The sequence below is a fragment of the Colletes gigas genome, unplaced genomic scaffold (genome assembly GCF_013123115.1).
Source record: "Colletes gigas isolate AHSC1104 unplaced genomic scaffold, ASM1312311v1 Colletes_gigas_Sc00020, whole genome shotgun sequence".
Taxonomy (NCBI): domain Eukaryota; kingdom Metazoa; phylum Arthropoda; class Insecta; order Hymenoptera; family Colletidae; genus Colletes; species Colletes gigas.
Window position 1 is genome coordinate 3,420,226 of NW_025106649.1, and position 25,821 is coordinate 3,446,046.

General features: G+C 40.4%; 4 protein-coding genes across 13 annotated transcripts in view; 2 read left to right on the forward strand and 2 right to left on the reverse strand.

Annotated features, from left to right (window-relative positions):
- LOC122400921 (MLX-interacting protein) overlaps positions 1 to 5,788 on the reverse strand; it is a 29,498-nt gene extending 23,710 nt beyond the window's left edge. For 4 of the 5 annotated variants that reach the window (XM_043402685.1, XM_043402686.1, XM_043402683.1 and 1 more), the window contains exons 1-2: positions 5,537 to 5,788; positions 1,580 to 1,943 (exon numbers count right to left, since the gene is read on the reverse strand). In XM_043402685.1, coding sequence (XP_043258620.1) covers positions 1,580 to 1,926 — 347 coding nt within the window. In that variant the 5' untranslated portion in view covers positions 1,927 to 1,943; positions 5,537 to 5,788. Of the gene's footprint in view, positions 1 to 1,579; positions 1,944 to 5,536 lie in introns of those variants that run through there. The other variant, XM_043402690.1, reaches the window with a different exon arrangement.
- Positions 5,789 to 7,033: 1,245 nt separating this feature from the next.
- LOC122400814 (dehydrogenase/reductase SDR family protein 7-like) lies at positions 7,034 to 8,776 on the forward strand. The gene is made up of 6 exons (XM_043402482.1): positions 7,034 to 7,488; positions 7,581 to 7,724; positions 7,805 to 8,024; positions 8,090 to 8,174; positions 8,259 to 8,419; positions 8,487 to 8,776. The coding sequence occupies exons 1-6, from the start codon at positions 7,342 to 7,344 to the stop codon at positions 8,684 to 8,686; spliced, it is 957 nt and encodes a 318-aa protein (XP_043258417.1). The 5' UTR covers positions 7,034 to 7,341; the 3' UTR covers positions 8,687 to 8,776.
- A 1,859-nt stretch (positions 8,777 to 10,635) lies between these two features.
- Positions 10,636 to 12,551, reverse strand: LOC122400761 (transmembrane protein 11 homolog, mitochondrial). 2 transcript variants are annotated; one of them, XM_043402392.1, is made up of 4 exons: positions 12,490 to 12,551; positions 11,565 to 11,782; positions 11,150 to 11,485; positions 10,636 to 10,974 (listed from the first exon to the last, which is right to left on the reverse strand). In XM_043402392.1, the coding sequence occupies exons 1-3, from the start codon at positions 12,510 to 12,512 to the stop codon at positions 11,199 to 11,201; spliced, it is 528 nt and encodes a 175-aa protein (XP_043258327.1). In that variant the 5' UTR covers positions 12,513 to 12,551; the 3' UTR covers positions 10,636 to 10,974; positions 11,150 to 11,198. The 2 variants fall into 2 exon arrangements, with proteins under 2 accessions (XP_043258327.1, XP_043258326.1); XM_043402391.1 differs by having other exon boundaries at positions 10,636 to 11,485.
- A 1,066-nt stretch (positions 12,552 to 13,617) lies between these two features.
- The window catches only part of LOC122400846 (protein outspread), a 211,008-nt gene continuing 198,804 nt past the window's right edge, over positions 13,618 to 25,821 (forward strand). For all 5 annotated transcript variants that reach the window (XM_043402539.1, XM_043402540.1, XM_043402541.1 and 2 more), the window contains exon 1: positions 13,618 to 14,927. In XM_043402539.1, the coding sequence (XP_043258474.1) occupies positions 14,787 to 14,927 (141 nt within the window). In that variant the 5' untranslated portion in view covers positions 13,618 to 14,786. The remainder of the gene's footprint in view (positions 14,928 to 25,821) is intronic.

Here is a 25,821-nt window from a genome sequence, read left to right on the forward strand (position 1 = left end):
AGTACATTCGCGAAACTGATTTTTCTCGCCACAAATGGCAAATGTAAAACATTTTTCACAAATAAAGCGAAACCACAAAATACAGATAAGTTTATTTTTATACGGTGGCGTTAATCAATTTTAGACAGTGTAATCTTTCATAATTGATCATCAGATTAAACTCCCCTTTTTTTGTCGCTATAAAAATATCGACTTTTGTTTTTGTATTTTCTTGAACGTATGCTCCCAAAATCGTTCTTGGAAATACCACGAGATAACGGAGATACAGATACTTTACGAAATTGTTTTGCAATAGAAATTAAGTTCCTTCGTTCGCTTTGCAACTACACGATATCTAGAAGAAAAATTAGTAGCATTTTTATTTGCTTTTATTTAAAAAAAAAGAGAAGAGAAATATGTTTATATTACCAGGGTGTGATTGTTGAGTCTGTAAGAAAATCTATATACTAATGATTTTTAGATATTATTCGGTTATAGAATACACAGAATACTATTAGTATATAAATTTACCTACTTACAGACAACATGGTTACTCAAACTTGGTATGTGACCCAATGACAAGCATGGTTAACTTCAATCCTCAAATAGCCGCGCTCATATTTGTAACATATTTAAATAGGCGCGAGGCAGTGTGCCAATCTCCGAGTTTCTTTTTTTCTTTAACTCTTTTCTCGGGCTAGAGTAATTGTAAGATAAAGTGCAATCTCTTGATTCGATAAACAAAAGCGTTAATAAGCGTTTGTACGCGCAACAAATCCATCAAACTGTATGGAATTAGATTGTCTATTACAGAGTGTTGACAAAATTCAGCATTTAAATGGTAAACAGCACACTAGGCTCGAGTAAAAGAGAAACGTAAAATTTGGAAGGTCGTTATCCGATCGATACTATTTTCATATTTTTTAAAAAATGTGTCAATTGTAGTAGATCTGTGGCTTCCAAAATAAAGGTTAAGTTTGAATAAAAAAAAGTGTTTCAAGGGTTCGATTCGAAAAAAAAAAAATAGCTTTGCAACGAGAACGGAAATTGCCGCAAAGTCAGCCACGGCTTCACCGAGGACAAGCTTAATTGCGATGTTGTCGTTTGGTTCTACGGCCTCTTCTTCATTAATTCAATTGTCTCTTATCAGCCGGAATGCCGGCGGTAAGGCATTTGTCCGGTTGCCGAGCTCAAAATACAACTGGAATCTGTACTGGCCTACTAATATCACGAAGGACCCGATTGCGAAAACGAGCTATGGGTGCATTGTTGCAAAACAAATCGACATTGTAAAACAACAGGACCGACGTCGTTACGAAACGCACGCACTTCTTTCGTCTCTGTGCGTCGTTATCGTGGTGCAAAGTACGCTCTTTCTTTTATTAAACGTGCAGAGATTGCGCCTGTATTCTTCCTAATCCACCCGAACGTTTCTGTGAAACTCCACACACGGTACGTAAACTAGACCAGTGTTTCTCATAATCGTGGTCCGCCAATCCCCAGCAGAAGGAAACAAGTACATTATACAGTGAAACGAATAATATTTTCCTAATAATTAGCGATACGATGTAGGAAAAACCGAGGGAAAAGAGAAACTCACCTGTAGGCGAGGGTCATGCACTGAAACAACTTGTTCAAGGACGTCTCGATGCTCAGCTGTTGAGGAGTCTTCTCGTTGCTAGAACTGCTGAAGAATCTCTGTTGCAACAGACCGGCGGGTGCGATGATCGCGAGTTTCACAGCTTCCTCGTCCGGTACGGGTACGGCCAGCTCGTCCTCGTCGTCCTGGGCCTCCGCCTCGAAATCGGAAACCATGAAGTGTCCAGAGTGTATAGACTCCCTGGAGTCCCTTCCGCTGGTCTCCTTCTTCTCCGTCCCAGGACGATGAAAACTCTGGCTGGGGGTCGTCATCATCAACGGTTTTCTGTACATCAGTTCGGCCTGCATCCCTCTTTGGTGGCACTCTGCGGATCAGAGTCGCGTCGAAACGTATACGCACACTCGAGGTCGTTTTATCGTTTACAGAATCGCGCTTTTCCCGAAACCGTTCTCAATGGTCCATGTAATCTATCACCTGGGAAACTTCTTTACAAATCTCAGCATCCCCTATTTCATATTTCATTACTTACTTCTCTCAAGCTTGATTTGAAGTTACCGTGATTCCAAAATATTTCTTTAACACAGTATCAATGATAATTGTATTACAGCCAGCACACTGTCGGTATTTTAGTATAGTAAATAGTATAGTGGTGTGGTAGATAATACAGTGTCAGTAACACTATCGATATAGCAATCTAGTTGGTAGTATAACAAGAATATATTAGGGTATACGATAATTGCAACGTAGTTGTCACTACAGTGGTATCATAGGCATTATAGCGACAGTATAGTAGCATTATCGTGTGTAGTATAGACATTGTATACTAACGCAGTAAACGATACAATAACAGTGTAGGAAGCAAATAAAGGATTGTTTCCGTGCGATCGGTCGAGCATATTGGAAAGATAAGGTGAAAAAAACTGGTTTATTACGCATCCACGATTTTCCTGTGTTCGATTCCTCGAGCATTCAGAAAGCGATCTCGAAATTTATACCGTGAGACAGGCCCGTTCGCAAACGTGGAACGAGGTCGCTTACGCGGAATTCAGTGGTATTAGTCGACCCCGTTTCGTGAAATCATTAGCTGCAAAGTCTATGCTCGATTCCCGATAGAACGAGTCCTTTCCGCCAGACACAACAAACCGTCTTTATCGAGTGACCGATAAGGTTAGAATGCTCCGTACAGTACTTTCCTATCGTTGCCTGTTCATTAATCTGAACTTTGTTTCCGCTCGATGTTTTTCCGTTCACCCCGTCACGAAACAATTTTTTTCACGATGCTTGCCGTTTATAAATACAATCGGAGAGTACGCGCACTTCCTGTCAAACACTTTCCATGCCGATGCATGAATTAACACTGTAAACAACTTGAGAGCCCGGTTGAACGACCGGACAAAATGGTTACAATCGTTGGTTTTGTTGTGTACGTTTCCATGAAAATGCAGTCGCGCGCCAGAATCCTCGATGGTCAATGACTTCTACGCGGGAACCGCGGTTACACTCCGCCTAAAATTAAACGCGATGCATATTTTGCGATTAATTCCAAACGCATACCGATATCGTTAATTATTTACCTTTCAACGCAAAACTAACGTACTAACGTAACAATTATGACTTGTAAACATTCATTGATTGTGTCAAGCGTCATTACTTCGTAACAAAACTAGTTGGAGGTTAGAAAGTTACCGAGTCTGGATTCCGGCGACAGAATTAATTAACGCGTCGAGTGACAATGTAGACAGCCACGCGCGTAATTACACAGATCATAAAGAAACTGGGGAAATGTAATCGATACAGAAACAACAGTATTCCCCAGATGTATCCTCGTTCCTTTTGCGTGGCTGTTGGTATGCTGTAGAACGTGTAAAGATAAGATCAGATGATTTACTCGAATAGGTCACGAGGAAATGAAACTTTCCACATATCTTAGAAGCTATACCAAGTTTTGCTACAACTCCTTGCCGATCGGAAATGTTTACGAAATTAACCGTTCGATAAAAATCGAATTTGCTCAAGGACCTTCGAAAGGCTCCTGCTCGAGCGAGGTTAGAATAATGTTCGACAGTTTTAATATGCGGCACGTGTTGCACACTTCTAATAAGCTACGCACAAACATTCACCGAGATACGTGTTACCTAAACATCTAACGGAAATCGAAGTCCAATCTAATCGACATCGCGCAGTCGGTATCGTAAATTACGAGTTAATCCATTATAACCGGTTTCGAGAATACGAGATTTTTCACCAAGTTATCGACCAGGCATTATCAGCTGACGATATTTCTCCGAGAATCCGTTGAAATTTACTAGCAGTATCTATCGTAACGTATTCTGCCTGCATGTTTCTAGCTATATCTATACGTTCGTGGAATGAATTTCACATCGCGCGTCAAATAAATTTTAACACGGTAATACGCGTGTATTGCTATAAAACGTTCAGATGTTTCGATCAAAGATGCTGCAGTTAATCTAATGGCGCCTATGATTTTACAAACATAATTAGCTAATTATGTGTTATTTTTTTTCTTATTAAAGCAGATTTATCTTGCTACAGTTCCATTCAATAATTTCTCTTAATATTCCACGACATTATTATCTTAAAAGTGTAATGCCCTTTCACCCCGGAGTCACTTCGTATCGGTAAGGTTAACCGCCTTATCCAATCGTTTGTGAAGGATTCTGTCTTTCCTTCTGGTTTTTAAAATGGCGATTACACTTACAGAAATGAAATATTATATTCTGGAATATCATTATTTTCGTCACCGTCGTTGAAACCGCGTAACGTAACCGTAGACTCTACCGATAATTCCTCTCTATCGATAAATTAGGAGAGCAGACAATTTACGCGATAGTGCAAGCAGCTAATATATTATGTCGTGATGTAATCGTATAATACGACGAGTATTTCCCCATTAGTCCTACTACCGTAATTTTATTTTCACTAGAGCGTCGTTAGCTTTTCTATGGAAGACATGTGTGTATATCTACCTCTTTATAAGACGGAAACGTCGACGTACATATGTACTTCCTTCTTTTTCTTTTCCCAATCTGTCTTGATCTCACGCTGACGAAGCGTCGAAGATAGCAATGGACTTAGTATTTCTTTTTTTTGCAAGACGCCGAGAGAACCCTTTCAAATGGGCGCATCTCAATCTCTTATGCAACCGTCAGTCGTATTTAGGAACTCGTCGCGGCGCAAACAAAAACATTCTGCTTCGCCCACACGTGCGCGTGCTGCGAGAAACGTGTTTTTTAACTGGGGAAAACATGGCCGTCCTGATTACGCGATAACAATGATATATTTAAGCAGTCTGTCAGAATAACGGAATTAGAAAAATTTCCATGAAACACGATAAGAAAACATCCAATCATCGAATACGATAAATAATATCTATCCTGAATTGTGGAATCATTTTGGTAAACGATGAAACAGCAGATGGTAATACACATTCGGTTTTACGTTCGTACAATGAAACTTTTCGATAGTTAATACCGTTAAAATATATACGAAATGATATACCGTTTTAAAGCGTCACGATGCATTTGGCAACGATACACGCATGGGCACCTGTCACGATAGAATACGATCTAAACTACTGTACTACGTGTACGTTTAACCTTATTTTCGTTTCTTCTTATTCGTTCTAACTCGCTTTAAGAAAAATATAAAAATGGTCTTGGTCTTCAACGTATTACTGACAATGTCTGTATTGCGTTTTTATTCTTCGCAGAATCCCGTGAAAATTCTTCGCGTTAAACATCGCAATTGAAATGCTGCGATTAATAAGATTCGTCGTTTGTTCGAAATATAAATTTTTGGACCATCGAGAACATGTTTGAAATGTATTTAATGGCCAGATATGTTTATTTCGCGGATTACGTTCACGTATGTGTAACACGGCACTTCTCGCAAGGGTCACAATTCTCCTCGTCGACTTTTTTTCTATCTCGCACTCACCTCTCTTTCTCACTGCGTGTCACCACTTGTCGTTGATACGTACACACCGTTGCAACTTCGATGGCAAATTTAACGATCCCCTTGTATGATTTATTTCTTCGATCTTGACCAATATCGTCGCACTCACACTCGCCGTCAGGCTGGGCCGCACGGCGCCGCGCCCGGACGAGGCCCGTACGCGTTATTAGACAGCATACGCTCGCTCATACTGGCAGTGACGCCATTTGCACGAATCCGCGTCTACGACGGACAACGGGCGACTCTACAGCGCAGTGCGCTGAGCGCACAGCTGACAGGGGCACGATTACTACGGCCAATCACGGAACAGTATCGAACGTAGTGCTGTCTTCCAATGAACGAATGAATGCGATCACTTTCAATCAAATTGCGTGCGAAATATTCAAATCATGAATAAACTTTGAAATACATATACTATCTTACCAAATACTAGATCAATAATATGCTAAACAGTGTAATAATAATATAGTGTTAATTACCATAACAGAATTAACATTTACAGTTTAGTAAAAAAATGAATATTACGACTTTATTTTTTACCGAATTATTCAACTTCACATTTGTTTTTCTCGTGTTAGTAGGGAAATAACGTAATAAGAATTCGTTGTACTTATTACGGAAAGCGATCTTCACATTTATACAATTTGGCGCGCTTTCTTGCAAATCAATTACAATAGTGTTAGTACATCGTGAATTCGCGCCAAATTTCCACCAATCGTAGTGTAGCACACATACTCACAATCGAACTAACGCGACCATTTTTAATTTCGTGTTTCCGTCGAGTTTAAAATGTGTCTCGATATTCTTTTTTGTTGATTATTAAAGTTTGTCGAAATAAACAGTTGTAGAAAACAATGTAAATCTAATTTGTGAATATTGTTTGATGAGGATTAACTGTTTTGGAGTTCATTTTCCATTTCCTAGGATTCCGTTCGTCCCTTTTCAAATCTCGGAGACCTGGCGATATTCACGACGAACAACTTTTCGAACTTAGCACACTTTCTTGAAATGTAAGAATGAATATAATACTGTAATATAAAACTTTTGTAACGCATAAGAATCTATAGAACTAAGAATATTTGTATGAAACATAAGAATATGTGAGCACTTCTACACTGTTGTATGCTTGATATATTTCAATGAATTCATTCCTAGTAATAAGAACTCCTTGCCTTCTTTCCTTGTACGTAATTCTAAATAATAAACTAAGGAAAGAGTCTTCAGTATTACATTTTTAAATGTTGTTCGATCGTTTCTCCGTTAAAATATAAAATATTAGAGGATCTTGGAACAGAAAATCGATATTAGGGTGTCACTAAATGTGTCTTGGAAAATTTTAATTATTTGCTGGAGTAATTAAAATATTAAAAATATTTATAATTTTAATTCTTACCGCTAATTATGCAACACTCTTATTCCATTCTGAATCGATAACGTTGGTATGATACCGAAATGAGGCTCTGAGTCTAAACAAAGCCACCAAAGTATGTGAGCCCACAAAGTACGCGAATTCGCTACTAAAGTTGTTAAATAAGCAACTAGTATTGCAACTAGTTGCATTTATATGTTACATAACTAAATAAATAAAGCAGAAAGTATAGATCATTTTATTTGCAATGCATTACCATGTGGCCATTTGCAAGTAATGCAAAAAAGGTTAGGTATCATTGATTCTACTGTCGATATCATTTTAAACTTGTTTAAAGGTATGTGAAACATTGATATCGAGAGCAATTAAAAAGTAATAATTCTGGTGCATTTGTTAACTTGTAAAAGTATTTAAAAATATGAATCAAGAATCGGTAAAAGGTTGCACATTATATGTCTGGTGGTTGTTCAAATTATTTGGCTTTCCAATAACTATTCCATGGTTGATATATCATTTATTCGATATCATGCAACAAAAACGAAAAAAAGCCATGCTCAGTGGAAAGGTAAACAACACTTTGGTTTAATTTTCCAAAATTAATATTGCATTTTTTTCAATTAAAGATGCCATGATTTTTATATTAAATTTAAATTTTAGGTTGTAATTATAACTGGGGCTAGTTCAGGATTAGGAGAAGCTTTAGCTCATATTTTTTACGATTGTGGTTGTAAAATTATTTTAATTTCTAGAAGAAAGGAAGAATTGGAAAGAGTAAAAAGTTCTTTGATAAATACTCATCACGTATGTTTGAACTCATTAAGGAATTTATTATTTACTTTCATTGTTTAGAAATGATGTATTCCATAATTCAATTTTTTTAGACAATACCTACTCATCCTCCAATAGTTTTACCATTGGATATAACTAATATTAATTCTCTGCAATCTGAAATGGGAAAAATAATTGAGATTCATGGAAAAGTTGATATTTTAATAAATAATGCTGGCATTTCTTATAGAGGGAAAGTTATTAATACTAATGTAGATGTGGATATAAAAGTTATGCTTACAAATTACTTTGCACAAATAGCATTAGCAAAAGGTAAATAGTGGAAAAAGTTTAATGAAAAATGTTGAATAGTTATTTAAAAATTTGTAATTTTATAGCTGTTCTTCCATTTATGGTGGAACGACAATCTGGTCACATAGTGTGTATAAGTAGTATACAAGGAAAAATTTCTATTCCATACAGGTTAATATAATTTGCATTTATTATTGTAATGTTACATAGATATATAAGATTTTTATATAAAAAAATTTAATATTATGATAACAGAACTGCATATGCTGCCTCTAAACATGCATTACAAGCATGGTGTGATGGTTGTAGAGCAGAACTAGCAAATCAAAATATAAAAGTTAGTGTTATAAGTCCTGGTTATGTACGAACTGCTCTTTCTCTTAATGCATTAACAGGAAGTGGGCAAGTTTATGGAGGTCAGTAAATTAGAAAATGTAGTTTTAATATAGCATAATTATTTACACAAATCGCATTTTATTGCAGTCATGGACAAAACAACACAAGAGGGTTACTCTCCAGAATATGTCGCAAATTGTACTTTAAAGGCAATATTAAAAGAGTATAAAGATGTATTAGTATCTCCAATAGCACCAAAGCTTGCAATATATTTACGAACTTTATGGCCATCACTTTATTTCTGGATAATGCAGAAGCGAGCAGAAAAGTTAGAAAAAGACGCGTAATTTTGTGTAAATTATTGTACGAAGCAGTGTTTTTATAGATTACTATTGTACTATATTCTACGATTTTATTATTTGTACAAAACAATTTATATTTTTATTTTTGTATTAATAACATTTTCTTTATATTACATATATTGTATAAACATTAAAATATGAATGATAATAAATTATGTAACTATATCAGCAGTAAGTGTACAATACAAAATTTCTTAACATAAATATTAAAAGGTAAATATTATTGGCGAATGAAAGAATCAAAATTATATCCAAACTATATTTTATTATGCCACTCAATAGTGGAATATGTTTACATTATATACAATTTAATACTACAAACATTTGAATGGAATTGAGATTGAAGCACTGTCAAACACATGTGTCATCCATTACTTGAAACGCGAAATATATTATAGCTTAATAATAGTGATTGCTAGTAATTACTGAAATTTAGTTTTGTAAATATAATAAAAATTCCAAAAGGATAAAAATATATAATTAAATGCGCCTAGATCAATTTCAAGCGAGTACAAAATAAATGCTTCAGAATGTTAAATAATGAAATCTTCTCAAGTTATAAATGACACAACAATGAACCTATCTAACATGCAGTTTATCAGAAATACGGTTTTACTTATTGATGTTTTATTATGTATCAATTCGTATATTAAAACTATACTGTTATATTATGACAAATATTTGGCTAGTAATTGAGACATTTACACTGTCGCACGTAATGTACATTAATTGGTATGAACTTTGTTGTCATGGCAGGATTATTAACACTTATTTATGCTTTTCCTATTTAGTAATAGTATTTCAAATTTTTATATAATATTTTCAATTATTGGAACACAAATTAATTGACATTAACTTTATTAAAAGTCAAATGTATTACACTCACATACTTTCTCACGCGACTATAATAAAGTATGTGCCTGTAATATGCATGAAACGATAGATAACATATAATAATAATAATAATATAAATTAATTAAATATCGAATTCACTGTTAAACGTATATCGTGTAAGAAAAAGATAAACTTTTAATTTTATTTCGAATATTCTGTGGTTGCTGATTTTATCTATATTTATTTTTTTAATATCAGAATTAAATAAATGAACATTATGAAACACAATTTCTTAAATAAACTTTTATATTTTTCTATATCTTAAAAAAGTGTATACAGTACTTAATGTCTTTAAAGTAGTAGAGTTTTTAGTTGTGAAAAGTGGCAACTTTTGTGCTATGGCTGTTATATAGCTACACATTAATTGTAAAAGATGTTACTTACTTTTTATAGTTCGAGATTGTCAAAACAAAAGTTTGAAATGCATTATATGTGATGTTATTCATTAAGTAGTTTTATAATGTATATACAAATACATGCAAGATTTTATTCGTACATTATTAGACTGAAAATTCTTTCAAAAAGTTTTTTCATACTAAATTACATAATGTGTGTTATTATACTTGCTTGCAGGAATGTTTGTGACATTTATCTTTGATATTCCATGTATTTGTGTATTGCATAATAAGAGTCTTATATAATCGATAGAAGTTCTGTGTATTATGTTAATTAACCCCTTCCCGTACTTTAACGTGTCTGACTCGTGATAAAGATTTTGGCCCAAACATGAATGTCACGAACCAGACTCGCGAACAGAAAGTTGGCCCAAACGCAAACATGACGAGCCAGGCTCGAGGACAGTAAATCACGATCGTGATTGAGTTTTAGTTCCTATCAGTACGCCACAAGAGTTGGTCACGATTCTTATAATCTTTATCGCTTGGGCCCGGATTTCGTCGAACTAAATGGCATGGGAAGGGGTTAACATGTATACCAAACAGCAAGATTAAAGGAATATACTCCTCAAAATATTTCAGATAGATATTACTTTTCTTAATGTGGGCTATACCTTTGGGTGAGAAAATCTAGGCAACATTTCCTTCAGTATATCATATGCAATGTATTCTATCTACTTTATTTACAATCTAAAAATATGTAATTCTAAATCCAACTTTCCAGGTGTATGGTTGTAATGTATAACTCTAAGAACACTTATATCAGTAGTTGTTTCACTGAAGTAATTATGTACGTGAATACGATTGCGTCTTTCATCGCATTAAAATTAACCATGACAATAGAATCAACAAGATGTAGATTATAGAGTAACAATGCAGAGCTTCGTGAAATATCAGATTTTATATTGAAAACGTTCTTAGAATAGGTTACTTTTAATCTGTCTTGTTAGATATTCCCCTCTCTATTGTAAAATCAGCATTCACCTGTGAGGTAGTGTCAAAACATAAAAAAAAATATAAACATAAATGAAAATAGATCCTTCGTGTTGCTCAACAATTCCCATTAATATATGTGAAAACATATCTGTAATTCTTTTTAATTCACAGATTTCTATGCTAGGCCTTATTACGATCATATATAATATATCGTATGGCCTACCTTACTGCTTTTTACAAGTTAGTTTCTTTCTTTTCAGACATTAATTGTTTCATTTAAATGCTTGGTAAACTCTCCAAGCACTAATGCTGACTGCTATAACTGTAATAGTTGTGTGAAGAATCCTTCTTCTTGTGTCATCTTTTCTTACAAGGAAGGTCGGAGATGATGGGCCTAAGACGGCTAACAACTCTACATGCGGTAGCTTACTTGTGTCAGTTTCAACTTGGTATTGGCAACAGGGATCAAACTGCCATGAAACAGTATAAAGTCCACAGGATATTACAGATATAAAACCTAGCGGACCACAGATATAGGGCCGATCACCCCAAATCAGACCTAAAAAATATGTAATAACACACATTAAATATATAATAATGCTTACAGATATGGAACATAAAATATAATCTCTATAAACCTGTAGTTATGGTTGCAAGACCCGACAGTGCTGCAGTCTTGTGAAGGCAGTTTCCTACTGCTATCCATCTGGAGGTCTCATCACCTAATTTAGATGGCTCGATAACGATTAAGCTACATTCAGATTCTAAGGCTCTTTCTAACTCATATTCGAATGTTTCATGTGCATTTTCATTATCATATACCTCCCTAATAATGGCGACATTCGAGGAATCATCCCTGTAAGAAATTAATATTTTTCGAAATAATTACTTTATTTAAATTATATGACTTATAGTTGTAATAAATATAATTATCATTGGTTTCTTTTTAATACCTCTAATACAATCATTTAGATATATTCAAATTATATTTAATATAAATTTACAATATATTTATATCGATTGTTTCGGTAATTTGAACCAATCTCTATGAACTTTATCATTCATTAATTCTTTTGTGTGTTATGTAAGATGTTGATTGGAACTAATCAGCGTCAGATTTGTTTGAATACAAATACTTTTGTAGCAGAGGTAACGGTATTATTCGCGTCGTTATATATTTAGATAAATAGAATTTTATCGAATTGTAGCAAAATCCGGTAGGTAATTAATATGTGTTTTAACATCGAAAATTTGTAGGAAAATTGACAGATGAAGTGAAAAATACACAAAAATAATGAATAAAAGGTTTAAAAATATTTTATCGCCGGCACAAAATTATTTTCGGTCCCGCCTTTACATGGAAATTTACGGTTTAGCAAAATTTTCATGGACATCTAGTAGAGATTATGAAAGATTAATTTCTCGAATGCGAGGGAATAGATGTGAGGTTATTTTATTTCAAAGTAAATATTATACCATCGTAATGAATTGCGTTGCCTACATTGGCGCTAGTTAGAGGTATTAGATTTCGTATATAAGCCGAAAATAATTTGGCCTACGAACCTGTCACCAGCTTCATCTACCATCTTTACAGTCAGTCTTCCAAACACTGGAACGTTGATCTGGATGAACCGGAAGAGAAATCTTGAACATCGAACCGGATGCAAAAATCAGCTGATTTTATTCAAGCCTTCGTTTGACTCAAGTCGTACTTCATATTCCGGAGTTTGTTCGAACGTGTTCCTTTGCAAAAACGCGCAATCTTTTTCTACAATTTTCTACAGAATTTAACTGAAATTGGAAGCGAACATGCGGTTAAATTATTCATCGTAAAGACATACGTAATTTCTAAATCTGTTTATACTTTTATATTTATATATTTTCTAGGATAAGTAACATTAAGATATGCTTTTTTCTATCGAGGATACTTTCTCAGAATTTTTGATATTCAAGATGGCTCAATTTTAATTCTAGCACTTTAACAGAATAAAAATATTAATTCCATTTGTTGTTTCATGTTTAAGGTTTTCTGGCAATTTCCATGGTACAGAATCTAAACGTAAGTTATCGGCATTTGCATTTGTTTCCCTTTTTACAAAAGGCGTCCATTAATACTCATACACTATTTTTGGTAATCAACCTTTCCTAATTTTCGACAAATTGTGCTAATCATGATTGTAACTATAATCAATTGAACGCATTAAGGTATAACATTTCATATTGCTCTTATTACTGATTCTTTGTCTGCTACTCTCATTTGTTTCAGATAGTTTCATCGAATATCCTTTGTTTATGTTATTAATCGGCCAGACTAAAACTATTTGGCAGTTTAATGCGTACGATTCGTTAAAAAGTATTTTGAAAAAGATCAACGATACATTTCATATTTATTATTTTTAGGGGGGTTGGGAGAGGAAAGCTGTCTCGCATTCGAGGTGATTTAGAAAAAATTGACGATAATTCGCACGAACGAAATACATAGTACGAAAAGGAAGACAAAAGAGAAACGAGAAATCGTTGGTTGAAATTCCTACGCCGGCGCTGTATTCCGTAGACAGAGGGAGGGACTAGTTTCATGGCGGCGTAGTAACGGGCCTTGGTATGCGCGCTGCGGTCGATCGAGCGAGAGTGAGCGCTGCGGACGGCACAGAGGCCGAGTTAAACGGGCCAGATCGCAGATGGACGTCCGCGGGAGCGTTCTGTCATGGAGAGCGCGACGCGACGTGTCGTAAGTGTGCTCGAGTGTCGTCGTCGTCGTCGTGGTCGTTGTCGTAGCCGTCGCGTGTGCAGCGTTTCGGGTCGCGTCGCGGGATTATCACAGTGACAGTCGACAGAGACAGGCGTGCGCGAGGATCGTGGTGCTCGTGGTGCTACTATCGATACATCGTGAACTGTGGCAGCCGAATAATTACATAGCAGCCACGTCCCTCTGGACCCGAGGCGGGTTCTCGAGAGACGGGATCCGTGATCTTCCATTGATCGAGCAACAGCACGCACGTGTGTTCGACGCTCGGTTCGTCAAACTAATCGATAGATCGGTGAACGGTGCTGTGACACGTTAACTACGGTGGGCGCGAGTGTGTCTTTAAATAGCTTGCTGTGATTCGTTGTGTCCGCGTACGATCCACGTGCTTTTTCGGAGCGGGCCACGGAGAAAAGATTGTCAACAAGAAGCACGGACCGTTGGCGCAGCCGAGCGAAGGAAAACGAGGACAGAGAACAGTCACCTGCTGTCGGATTCGGGACGAGCCTTTTCGCGAACGAATTGAGTCGATGTCGACAACGGTACGCGTGTGTTTCCTGCCCGCGTGCACATAAACGCATCGTAAACACGCGCGACTCGCTCTCGCGTATTCGTTACGAAATTCCGACCGGTCCTCGTTGTACGTTCTTCCTGTCGCATATGTAAACAAAAAGGGTGTCGGAACGCCGGGTGGAAGGTGTCTCGTTGATAATCGCGATACGCGATACTTTCGATAAATTGGAACGATCCTTTCGCTCGCGGTAGCTGAACCTCGATAGTCACGGTATACGCGAGGAGGAACGATTACTCGGAGCAGCGTGGTCCTCGCTCGGGACGGGAATACGAAATCCTGTTAACTCGATCCGTTAACGTAACGGGCACGAAGACTGGCCGGCGGAGTCGTCGACGGCGCGTACGAACCGTACGAAATCGCGCGTAAATAAAAGTTGTTGTTCCTGGGAGAAACGAAGGGTACCGGTCGCGCGAACAAAACAGCGGAAGAAGAGGAATCGGACACGCGGAGCGGGTTGCCGTGGCTCGTAACGGCGGACGAAGGGAGGGGGACAGGAGGCGTACGATGCTGTCCGGTCGTCGCGGTTAATTCGCACGTGTCGCGATGTCGGGCGGCACGGCGGCCGTCCGTGGCACCGGCGCCGAGTGCAGGAAGTTCGCGCCGAACATATTCAACAAGAGCAAGTGCAGCAGCTGCTTCAAGCAGAAGGAGGAGCACAGCGCGGAGGCTCTGGAATGCAACAGGGTGAGTTTTGCTTGATGGACTCTATCCGTCTCCTTCTTTCTTTCGCGGTGTGCGTGCATGCGTCTCTTTCTCTCTCTCTGTTTCTCTCTCGCGCCCTCTGGATGGATCGCGCCGTAGCTCTTTCTCTCTCGTACTCGCGCGCGTATATGTTCTACTGTCTCGCTCTCGCTCGCGTCGTGCGTACCCGGTCCATCGCGACCAAGCATTTTCTCTTTCTTGCTCGCCCTCGAATTCCTTGCCGCGTCCGTGATCGGGACCGGGTTGAGAAGGACGAAGGTCCTGTCGGGAGGGACGTCGAGGTTATGTAAGACGAGCGTGTACCGGTGAACGCGATTAGTATACGCCGGCGGAATGAATGGTTTCGAGTCGTCTTGCGATTCTGTGTTGTCTTTCTGTATTTTTTTTTCCTCTCGATCTGTATTACGTTGATACGGTTCTGTATCGCCATGGATCTTTTGCATAACGGTACCCCCGATGATAGATCACTGAATTAAAGGAAAGATATCGCGGGATTAACTGTTTATGACGTAAGCGAGCTCGACCATACCGACGCGTACGAACGACTTTACCTGCAGATTTTTCTTATCTTCTCTGACCGACGCACTTTTCGACGTGTAAACAAAGCAATGCACGGAGGTGTTTGGTTTTAATCGCAGAGTACCATACATCATTTTCTGACGCGTTAATTATTATTCGTATTTCGTTTACGATCGTAGTTTTTGTTTTAAAATATGTCGGAGTGCTAAATCATGGTTTTTATTCTTAGCTGTTTTAAACAAAGACGAAAGCCCATGCACCCTGCATTCATCGATTATAGGAAAAACGCTGGGCGAACTCGCATAGAACTTTATTATTTAAGTCGAGTTAATTTTTTTTTTCGTTGTTCGAACTCTCCGTTCGGAGTCGAATTGTAATTACTTGGTGATGTATAAATAAACACGCGAGGAGTAGCGCCACCACGACCGAGGACGTAAATACCAGGCGCAGCATAAGTTAGAGGATGTTGAAAAAAAGAAAAAGGAACGAGGAACTTTTATCGTGCTGTGTTTTTTCTTCCCCCGTGGTTTTTATTTACAACGGAGCCCCGGAGAGCCGGTCGATGAGCAAAATTGCCTCGTAAAAGGCGAGGGGTGGGGGGGCGTGTGGGTGGGGAGGGGAAGGAGGGTGGGTGCAAAATAAAAGCGTTAAAAATCAATTCACGCTGCGGAGCGTACGGTACTGCCGAATGGCAGCTCGGGAATGTATACGTATATGTTAATATCGTGGAACGGTTCTCCGTTTAAAGACCATCCGATAAGACGATATTGTCTTCTCGATCCTTTCGCCTTTTCCCTGATATCTCCACGATTATCGTTCCTTATCTCGTCTATCACGATACCTTTTTCGAGGGTTAACAAAGCTATTCAAAATGCTGTTAGAATCAATACGGATGCGCAACAAACGAACCAAAGGATGTTGCGTAAGCTCCGATCCTGTGCTTCCTTCTTCCCTTGAAATTGCATCCTCTCGCGTTACGCGTAGTCGCAAATAGACATAGTGGAGGCGTAGCGACCGACTCTGCTAGGAACATGTTCGTACATCTTTCAGACAACGACGAACTTATGGAATGGTGATTTTTGATCAGTTGTTTTTTAATATGTCTATATTTGAAAAATGAGATCGAGGGCCGCGTTGTAGGCGTTCTGGCATAATTCACTCGTTCGTAGAACACGGTAGAACGACGAACGGTTACGGTTCGTTTCGGATTTTTTCTTCCGGGGCCCAGGGCGAATTTCGTGCGCTCACAATGGGACACGTTCCCCGTCCTTTACGCCGTTGCAAATTTCGGAATGTCGGCAGCCTTGCGACCTGTTCTCGGTGCATTCCAGCCGTCTTCTCCCAGCACCCCTGCAACAGGCCCTTTCGAGAGTTGTTGGCTTGTCGGCTTTCGCCTGGATGCGGTATCTCTGTATCGGTTTATTCTCCTCCTCTCCCTCTCTGGCCCCATCTCCGGGGGCCACGTACCTCTCTTTCCCTCTCTTTATCCCCCTCTTGCTCAGCTGTCCCCCATATAACCGCAAATAACGAATGCATACGCAATCCAACCTTTCTTTGCTCCTCGGTCGCACGGTTCTTCGTCTCGTGGCTCGTAATTTGACGAGGAGAGCCTCGAATCGGAGGAATTTGACCTTTTGCAATCTTTCTCGCGGCCCTCTCCCCGAGATCGTTCGCTACGCTCGGACTATGTATCGTTTCTCGCGGAAGTTGCGGCCGGTTGCGTCTGGATAGCCGCGAAACGCGTGTTCCGCGGCGATTTAAGCCCGATTCACGGCGCCTCTGTGCACCGCGACCATCAACAGAAAATATTATAACAGAGGCGGTCGTAAAGCGGCTCGGGAGTTTTTTCGGTGGCTCGCAAACGATCTTTTTGTCAAATAAGCGATATTTTATTATATATAAAGAAAACAAACGCGCCGCTCTCGTCGGATTCCACCGGTTTTATTTTGGCGTGGCGTTTCCCCGAGCGTCATCAATTTCATTATTCCAACGGTCGACCGTTTGACCGACACGGGTAATCATCGAAACCGTGTCGAATAGTGTCACGCGGCGCGATAACGTTTTTACACAAAACTAATAGCATTATTAGGAGATCGAGTTTAATTCGCGCGAAACGCTTACGACCAATCCCGACATTTTTATTCCTCGAACGCGAGTATCGACGATTACACGGTTCGAACGATTCTTGAGCGTTATTTAAACGCCGCGAGCGTCGATCGCGGAGCGGAAACGCGGCCGCGATACGGACGCCTCGAGAGCCTATCTCGATTTCCTGCGCGAAACAGAACGGCGACTTAGAAAGTCCTCTCGGGGAACTTGAAATCATTAGGTAAACGTACCGGTTGGTTATTTAAGAATTGGACCATTCTGATGCAAACGCTGCTCTCTCGAGAATAGCGAATAAAAAACAACGCTGGCTACTTTTTGCACGAAAGCGACGAAGATGCAATTAGGAGACGTGTAATTTTGTTATCCTTTCGTACCGAATTCGAGATTGCTCACCCTTATCCCTCCTCCTAAGTATCTCGCTGACGTCTGTACTTACCATTCTCTTCCCGTTTATCTCCACTACTGTGTACTCGTTCCTTCGGAAATACTTCTACCTTTCTATTACTGTTCTTGCTCGAGTTTTTCCCTCTCGTCTCGCCTCGTATATATTCTTTAATCAACGACATTTTTGCTGGCAAATTATTGGGAGATAGTGGCCATTAAGGCGTGTCTCCCGAAGCAGTTGCAGATACTCGCGATGCCGCGCGGAAATCTTCGTTTTAATTCAGTTTCCTTATCCTCCAGCGGATAAAAACTCGTCGTTTTACGTTTTGATCGTTTGATATTCAATGTGACGCGTACCGTGAATTCGCGGTTCCGCGATAAAACCGATTACGCTCCAGGCGACAATAGTTCGCGATGATGTTACGGATATCTTCGGTTGCAAGTATAATTACGCGACGTCGATTCCTCTTTATCTTATCGTACGATCCCGAGCCACTGTGTGTAGCTTTTAAAGCACACGACACCTTCCGAATCCACAGAGTCGCTCAAGGTTAGCCATTAATTGTCGTTGCGAAACGGTATTAGTCACTGTGGCTGAGAATAGGCGAAACGAAACAATTGTCGCGGCTGTTCCTTTCGAATGGCAATTTAAACACATTTTACGAACACTTTTCTGAAATATTTAAATCGCTAACTCGTACACGTTCCCTGATATTTGTCTTGTTTTATATTATAAAATATATACAACGTGATGTTTTTTAGTTACTAAACAAAGAAATTTACTAAAATTTTATTTAAAGAGAGCAACTGCTAGTTGAGACACGAAAAAAACATTTTTAACGTAGAATTATGTGGATAACTTAAACATTTCTTTATCAGAGTTTAGTATCTATCATTTATCTTGGGTGCTGAAGTATTCTTGTTATATAATGTTAAACTATTGTTCAAGTTTATGTTGAGTGTATTGCAAAGAAACTCACGATATCGAATTTTTCTCATTTTAATCTCCTGAATCTCAATCGAGTTTCACAGTTCATATTTTTGTTACAACTTATTAACAAAGCATTTACGGATTTTTTGTTATATAACATTTTAGTCTTAGTTTTACTCATAGAACACACCGTTGAAGTGTGTACGGAAAAATACGAAACACTATGCATAATTGGGAAGGAAACTCGTGCAGATGCACTGATATTCGTCTCCTTGTTTCATAATTATAGTTCGTACGAACCAAAGAAAAAATTACAAATCTAAAAAATAGATATGTATTAGGCGTACAAATGAATAATCCAAATTATCTTAAGCAGTTATAAACTCAAGTTTAAGGTCAATAGATTTTCCCGCTCTATTGCGGTCGTATAGTGTTGACATATAGCTAGTTAGAACAAGAGATAGTTTAGCGAAAGGCCCAACATAACCTTGAAAAGTATTTAATTCAGTAGAATCGAAAATGGCAACAGATAAGGTGCCTATCCGACACTGCATTCTTTACGAATTCTAACAAGGGAAAAATGCTGCAAGGGCATGCGAATCGATTTGTTCCTTTCTCGGTGAAGGTGTTGTATCGTATGGTGTGTGCTCATTTTGGTTTAAGCGGTTTAAAAGCGACGATTTGAGTCTAATCGACAAACAACGCCCTGGAAGTCCTCGAAAGTGCGACAACGATGATTTGGAACAATTGCTTGTTGAGAATGCGGCACAAACGCAAGAAGAACTTGCAGAACAGTTAGGAGTAACCCGGCAAACGATTTCCAAACGCCTACGTGAGATGGGAAAGATCCAGAAAGAAGGAAAATGGGTTCCGCATGAACTCACTGCAACCAACAAAAATCAACGAGTGGCAGCGTGTCTTTCTCTTCTCAATAAGCAGCGCCGAAAGTCTTTCTTGCGGAAAATCGTTACGGGCGATGAGAAGTGGATGCTCTATGACAATTCGAAACGCAGAAAGTCACGGGTAAATCCCGGCAAAGCATCAACATCGGTTTGCAAAACCCAATCCCTTCGGAAAGAAGGTTCTTCTCTGCATTTGGTGGGATATCAAGGGCGTGGTTTATTATGAGATGTTGGAACTGGGTGAAACAATTACTGCGGACTGCTACTAACGTCAATTAATCTGCTTGAGTCAAGCATTGGGACGAAAACGTCCATATATGTACTGGCAAAGGAGAACGTCCAGTGAAATTGTTGCATGACAACGCCAGGCCACATATTGCTTCCCATACAAAAGACACCATAATGAGTCTTGGCTGGGACGTCTTGCAGCACCCGGCGTATTCACCAGACATTGCTCCATCTGATTATTACCTGTTCCGGTCGTTGCAACACGCCTTATCCGATATGCACTTCCAATCAGTGGATGAGATCCGAAAATGGCTTGACGACTTTATCGGGTCCAAAAACGTAAAATTTTTCCGAGATGGAATTCATCAGCTGTCTGAAAGATGGCTGAAAGATATAGAAAGTAACGGCGAATACTTTGATTGGACAATTCAATTTACTTTCTTTTAAAATAAACATTGAATATGGCTGAAAAAATTGGATTATTCATTTGTACACTTAATAGAATTGGGGAGGCGGATTCGTAGGAAGGGGTTAAAGATGGCGCGTGGATTCAAGGAAGAAGCGCTCAAGGTGGATGGCGTAACCGCGTTTGATTACGATTTTCTCGCGACTGGGGGCACCGAACTCGATTCGTGGTTTAATTCCCGGTAATCAATGGGTTCGAACGGACCGATCCGTTCCGGGTTCGCAAACGTGAGAAAGTGATCAAAAGTAGCCGTGCGCGCAAAGATCGAACGAGGGACGATCGATAAAAGCGAGCTGCGTATATACACGGTTCTGTTGCGTTGTTTCTGGCCGAGAGAACGGAGGGGCCCGCGGGCCACGTTGCGCCCGACCGGCCATTATCGGTCCGCGGCTCCGTATTTTCAGTCCGATTACTTCTTCGTGAGCGCCTCGGTAAGTGGCCGCCGAGAAATAATTTCCTGTGGCCCGATCGAGGGGCTGGAACAGCCCCTGAAATTTTGATCCGGCGAAACGATCTCCTCGATGCCTTACGGTACCCCCTTCTTTGCACGCCGCCGTGCGTGCATAGATATCCACGACTATAAGTCATCGTACGATTCGAAACGGAGAATGAATCCACGAAATTATGAGAATTACCAAACATAGACGAACTCCCCAGTCATCGATACGCTTTGAATTAATTTTTTTGGGAGCTTGATCATCGAAGCAAATTTGATTTTGTCTTAAAATTAGGAATACATGTAGGATCTAAACTCTGGGAACATAAAGTTCCCCGTACGAGACAAGTGTAACGATACTGTTCCCGTGATGGTTGTGCATGTGACGTTGCTTCAAGCGCTCGTGTAGCCACGCTTGCGCGCGCGCGCGTCTAATTAATTAACGGTGTTCACGATCAGGAGGTAATTCCTGATTTCCTGATTCGACCGTTGGTAATTAACGTGTGTTATTGCGCAATCGTTAACAGCGTATCTGTAACGATTTTCTTCCCCGGTTTCTTTTATCATTCTCAGATGAGATCGCTCGATGATGCCAGACAATGGGACACTCGCGCATACGCGACGCAATTGTTTCGTAACAGCGGCTGTTTTTTGAGACGAGACGCCGGCGAAACTACGATAAAAATAAAGTCCTTTCGCGGCAAAACATTTGCGATACTAATCTCGGGCAGGCGTTGCATCGTTGCATCGATCAGAGTTTTGGAAGTATGGGTATATGTACTGTTATATTGTTGACTAGGTCAAAGAGAATAGACAAAAAAAAAATAGTTTTCTATAGTTCGGTAGTGCCCTCTTACATCCCCAAAAAGCTCAATCCAAACGAACAAGAATTCTTCCAAAAAAACTTTCATCAATCATCGGTTCACAATCCCCCCTTAATGTTAGATTCACAGACATTGCACATATTTAAGTGCTATTTCTCTTTCAATTAGAGTATATGTATACAGGTTGTTCGGTCACCCCTAGAAACAATTTTAATGGGAGATTTTAGAGGCCAAAATAAGACGAAAATCAAGAATATCAATTTCTTGACTAAGGCTTCGTTAAAAAGTTATTAAAAAATTAAATTAAAATATTTCAAATCATTCTGAAAAAATTAGTTTTGGTTGCAGGGGTCAATTACGATCATTTTTGGTGAATACACATACCCCCGAAATCCTACCCAGTTTCGAGAAAAAAATTCAGTTCGGGCGGAACTTTAAACGTTACTAACTTTTTAACGAAGCCTCCATCAACAAATTGGTATTCTTGATTTTCGTCCTATTTTGGACTCCAAAATCCCCCATTACAATTTTTACCAGGGGTGGCCGAACACTCTGTATACACTTCGTTGTATACATAAAATCTTATCGTTTGAGACACAAATATTTATTTCTAGATTATTTACACGAATTATACAATTAGACGCTATCACAATTTTACAGATCACAGAATATGATCTACTTCACGACACGTGCCTACTTCTCGAATGTTCTCTATTCTCTTTCTTTGCATGTCCTGTACGCTCGCAGTACCTGACTCTATCGCGATCGTTACTCACAACAAAATCCAAATTGCAATTAAATAGTCTCCGAAGCTCTTAGAATTGGGTTCCCAGAAATCCAGCGTTAAAAGCTGTTCTCTGAGCAGTTTTCGCGGAGCAGAGACCGCTGTTTCGTTCATTTCTCGCGGAGGTAACGCGACCCGGTAGCAACGGTATTTCGCGATGGCGAAATGATCGCAAGCGGGACGAAAACGCGACGGCAACTTGTAATTTAGCGGCGTCGCGAAAAGCCGGAGTCGTTTCCGAGGAGGCGAGAAAGAAATATCAAGATCGTCGCGGCGATACGTCATACGCGGCGCACCACCGCGGATAACAGTACTTCGCTTATGGCCGGCGTCGTAAGCAAAGTAAATATATGCGGCTAACAATGGACAGGTTACGCTCGACCAACCCGGTGGAAATATTGTCCGCGTTCGTGGCTATGGCGAACACGCGTGGATAGGGACAATAGTTGCACGTTCTGTGAGACGACGAGCCCAAAATTCTTGCCGCCGCGACCTTCTGCATACTGATGCCCTTTAAAGCGACGCCGTATCGCCTTCGAGCGTCAAGCAAAACCTGCCACAGGGACTTCCTATCAGTCCTTATTTCCATAACTTCGATTCCTTCCAATGGGTCCTCTGCGTTATCCTCTGCTTCGTTGGCCTCTCGAGCTCGCTAAACTCCCGCCTACGCCCTGTCTCTTCTCTCGACCTCAGAGTGTAAAAGATTATGCTACATTTTCGAGGCTCATAATCTGTATGGAAGGCTTAATTTGTAATAAAGATCTTTTGGAGTTTCGCGGAGAATCAGGTCTGCGTTCTTTTCGCTAGTCAACTTTTCGTCGATGCATAGTACTTATCAGGACGTTTAAAACAGCGTTTTTTAAAGAGCTTTGAAGGAAAGCTTTCATTTACCAATTTGGTAAAAATAAAAAATCAACATTAAGTAATAATTCAGTTGAGATTCAGAGTCCACTTAACCCAGACCTCCAGATTAAAATTTATCCCCCTATCGAGCGGAACAGTGTCCGGGCAGAGTTCTTCCGCGGTCGAAAGAAGGGTAACGCAAACTCGTAAATTAAAAAACCGACGAGGGTACCTGCGATCATGGTTGCAGACAACGAGCATAGTTTTTCCATAGAGCGTGACGGTCGAGCCGTGGCCACGGTCCGATAGGAGTCGCGTTGAAATCCGCCGCGGCAGCGAACGTGTTAAAGCGGGCGCAAGAAAGCCTACGGTTCTATCTCCTCCCACGACGGTGCCCGTGTCCGCTTGGAAACGCGCGTGGCCATTTCTTCCCGTTGAACACAAACGCGAACAGGTATTTGAAGCTTTTTGCAATGTCGTGTTGCACGACACGACCTTTCTGTGAAGCGAGCCCGATAACGATCTCTATTGCCTGTCCATAAGATCATCAATAATTTGTCGTGACTCCGGCGAAAACGACGAACCTTTTTAACGTGAAATTTATGTCCGACTGGCACGCAGATCTCCGCGTTATCGACATCGCGGCGGTATACCCGCGTGTACAGATAATCATCGAATTATAAATTGTCTCGGACGAAGTATCCCGCGTGTCTGACCGTGTCGGGCTTTTCAAGCGGTACGTTTAGATCTCCCTTGGCAATTCCGAACAATAACCACGCGCCAAGGTGCAACGATCTCACTCGAAGCGTACACAAGAGACTCTGAAACGACTTTCAACTTTGAAACGCACATTTTCGATCCGATTCTTTCGACGCGGATCGAAACGGTAGGCTCCTAGCTTCGAAAAGTGTAAATCATCGCCCCGAATTCCCCTTTCGATCAAACAGCGTCGAACAGATATTTTTAAAGGAGACTTTGTCGCGCGTGATCGAGCTCGTCGATCGAGGGAGGTGATCGTTTTGTAAACACAGGCCCGTGCGCAGATAAATTTATCGTCAACAACTAGGAGTAGGTGATTCGTAACTACCTAAGCAGTATCCGAAACCGGACATTACGTTCCCACCGGCTCGATATCAGAAAGGGAACTGCAACGATCCTAATCTCGGTGCGTTTCGATGGCAACGATCTAACAATTCCGCAACCGACTACCGACATTGCGTCGTATTTCATATCGAAACTCCTATTCTTGTCCGCCAGGAACCTACACACCTATCGATGACGACGCTCCATCGAGCCGCGCGATCTAGAGGCGATCCAGAGGCGAGCTCGACCGCGTGATTAAGTTAGACTAGTGTTTTTCAAAGCGGGGCGTGTCTCGCGATCCGAGGGGGTGCGAATATTTTAAGATACTTAACTTTGTTCGTCCCGATGTGAATTTTATAAACATTCTATTCGCGTTAAGTAACTCTAAAATGTCGACCGTCGAGGTAATAGTTTTCCAGGATTTCATTTATTTCGAGTTCATTAGGGCCGCTCGTTTTCATTATTTGTTCCGTTACGCGATGCAACGACGAGGCTAAAAAAGCCCCCATTCGCGTCCACGAAGAGGCACCTTTTCGGCACGTTTGCCCCCCTTATTAACCTTAATGACCCAGTGTTGCTGATAAGTTGATTCGTTTACGGCGGATGGGCGTCCCGAACTCGTTAATTTCACGGTTTACGAAAATGTCTACCGTTGAAACATTGAGAGACTTGAGGACCAAAGTATTCGCAAGTCTAGGAAATGGTCCCAGGTTTGCAAGTGGACGTCGGTGTGGTCGCGTTCGTTATGAATCGGGCGTATAGCGATCGTTGATCTCGATCGAGCCTCGCGGACGAAGTTGAGACGTGCCGGTTGGAAAAAGAACGCCGCAGAAAATCGTAAAGACCGGGCATCCAGTTGTAACGGTACACCCGTAAGCATCGACGACGGAAAGAGAAAGAGACGAGCCCGGTGCACCAGGTATACGAACGGAAAGCTTTAAACGAAAGCTCCCGCGTCGCAAAGTTTTCTAGTGAATGGAGCACCGTCGGTGGCCGTCCCTTGCGGTGCATTCATCCTGGTTCGATAGCCCCGCGGCGATTAAGCGAATCTGGGAACCCGTAGTGGCCACCGCTTCTCCTTTCCTTCGAATCGAACGTTTTTCCTTGCACGGGTGTCTTCGCCGTAGAAGCCACGCACCTTACCTTTATAAGGACTTCATTGAAAACGCGATCGCCACGAATCTCGGACTGCTACCGAGCCCAGCTGAACACGGCTCCTCCGACTCTTTCATTCTTGCTCTACGGAGAACCAACGTGACGATCGATTCTTGGAAAACAATGTGGTACCGTTGTTGGTAACGCGAACCGTTCTTCTAATATCAATCTCGGATATCAAGCGATTTTAACGAGATCCGGAATCAATTGCC

Bases quoted from the DNA above. Each gene is read 5' to 3' on its own strand.
- LOC122400761 (XM_043402392.1), bottom strand. From the start codon at position 12,512: ATGGTAGATGAAGCTGGTGACAG. The intron at 11,783-12,489 runs GTTCGTAGGCCA...AATTTCTTACAG, and splicing joins GTAGATGAAGCTGGTGACAG to GGATGATTCCTCGAATGTCG. The intron at 11,486-11,564 runs GTTTATAGAGAT...CATATTTTTTAG, and splicing joins TCTTGCAACCATAACTACAG to GTCTGATTTGGGGTGATCGG.
- LOC122400814 (XM_043402482.1), top strand. From the start codon at position 7,342: ATGAATCAAGAATCGGTAAAAGGTTGCACATTATATGTCTGGTGGTTG. The intron at 7,489-7,580 runs GTAAACAACACT...TTTAAATTTTAG, and splicing joins AAGCCATGCTCAGTGGAAAG to GTTGTAATTATAACTGGGGC. The intron at 8,175-8,258 runs GTTAATATAATT...TTATGATAACAG, and splicing joins AAAATTTCTATTCCATACAG to AACTGCATATGCTGCCTCTA.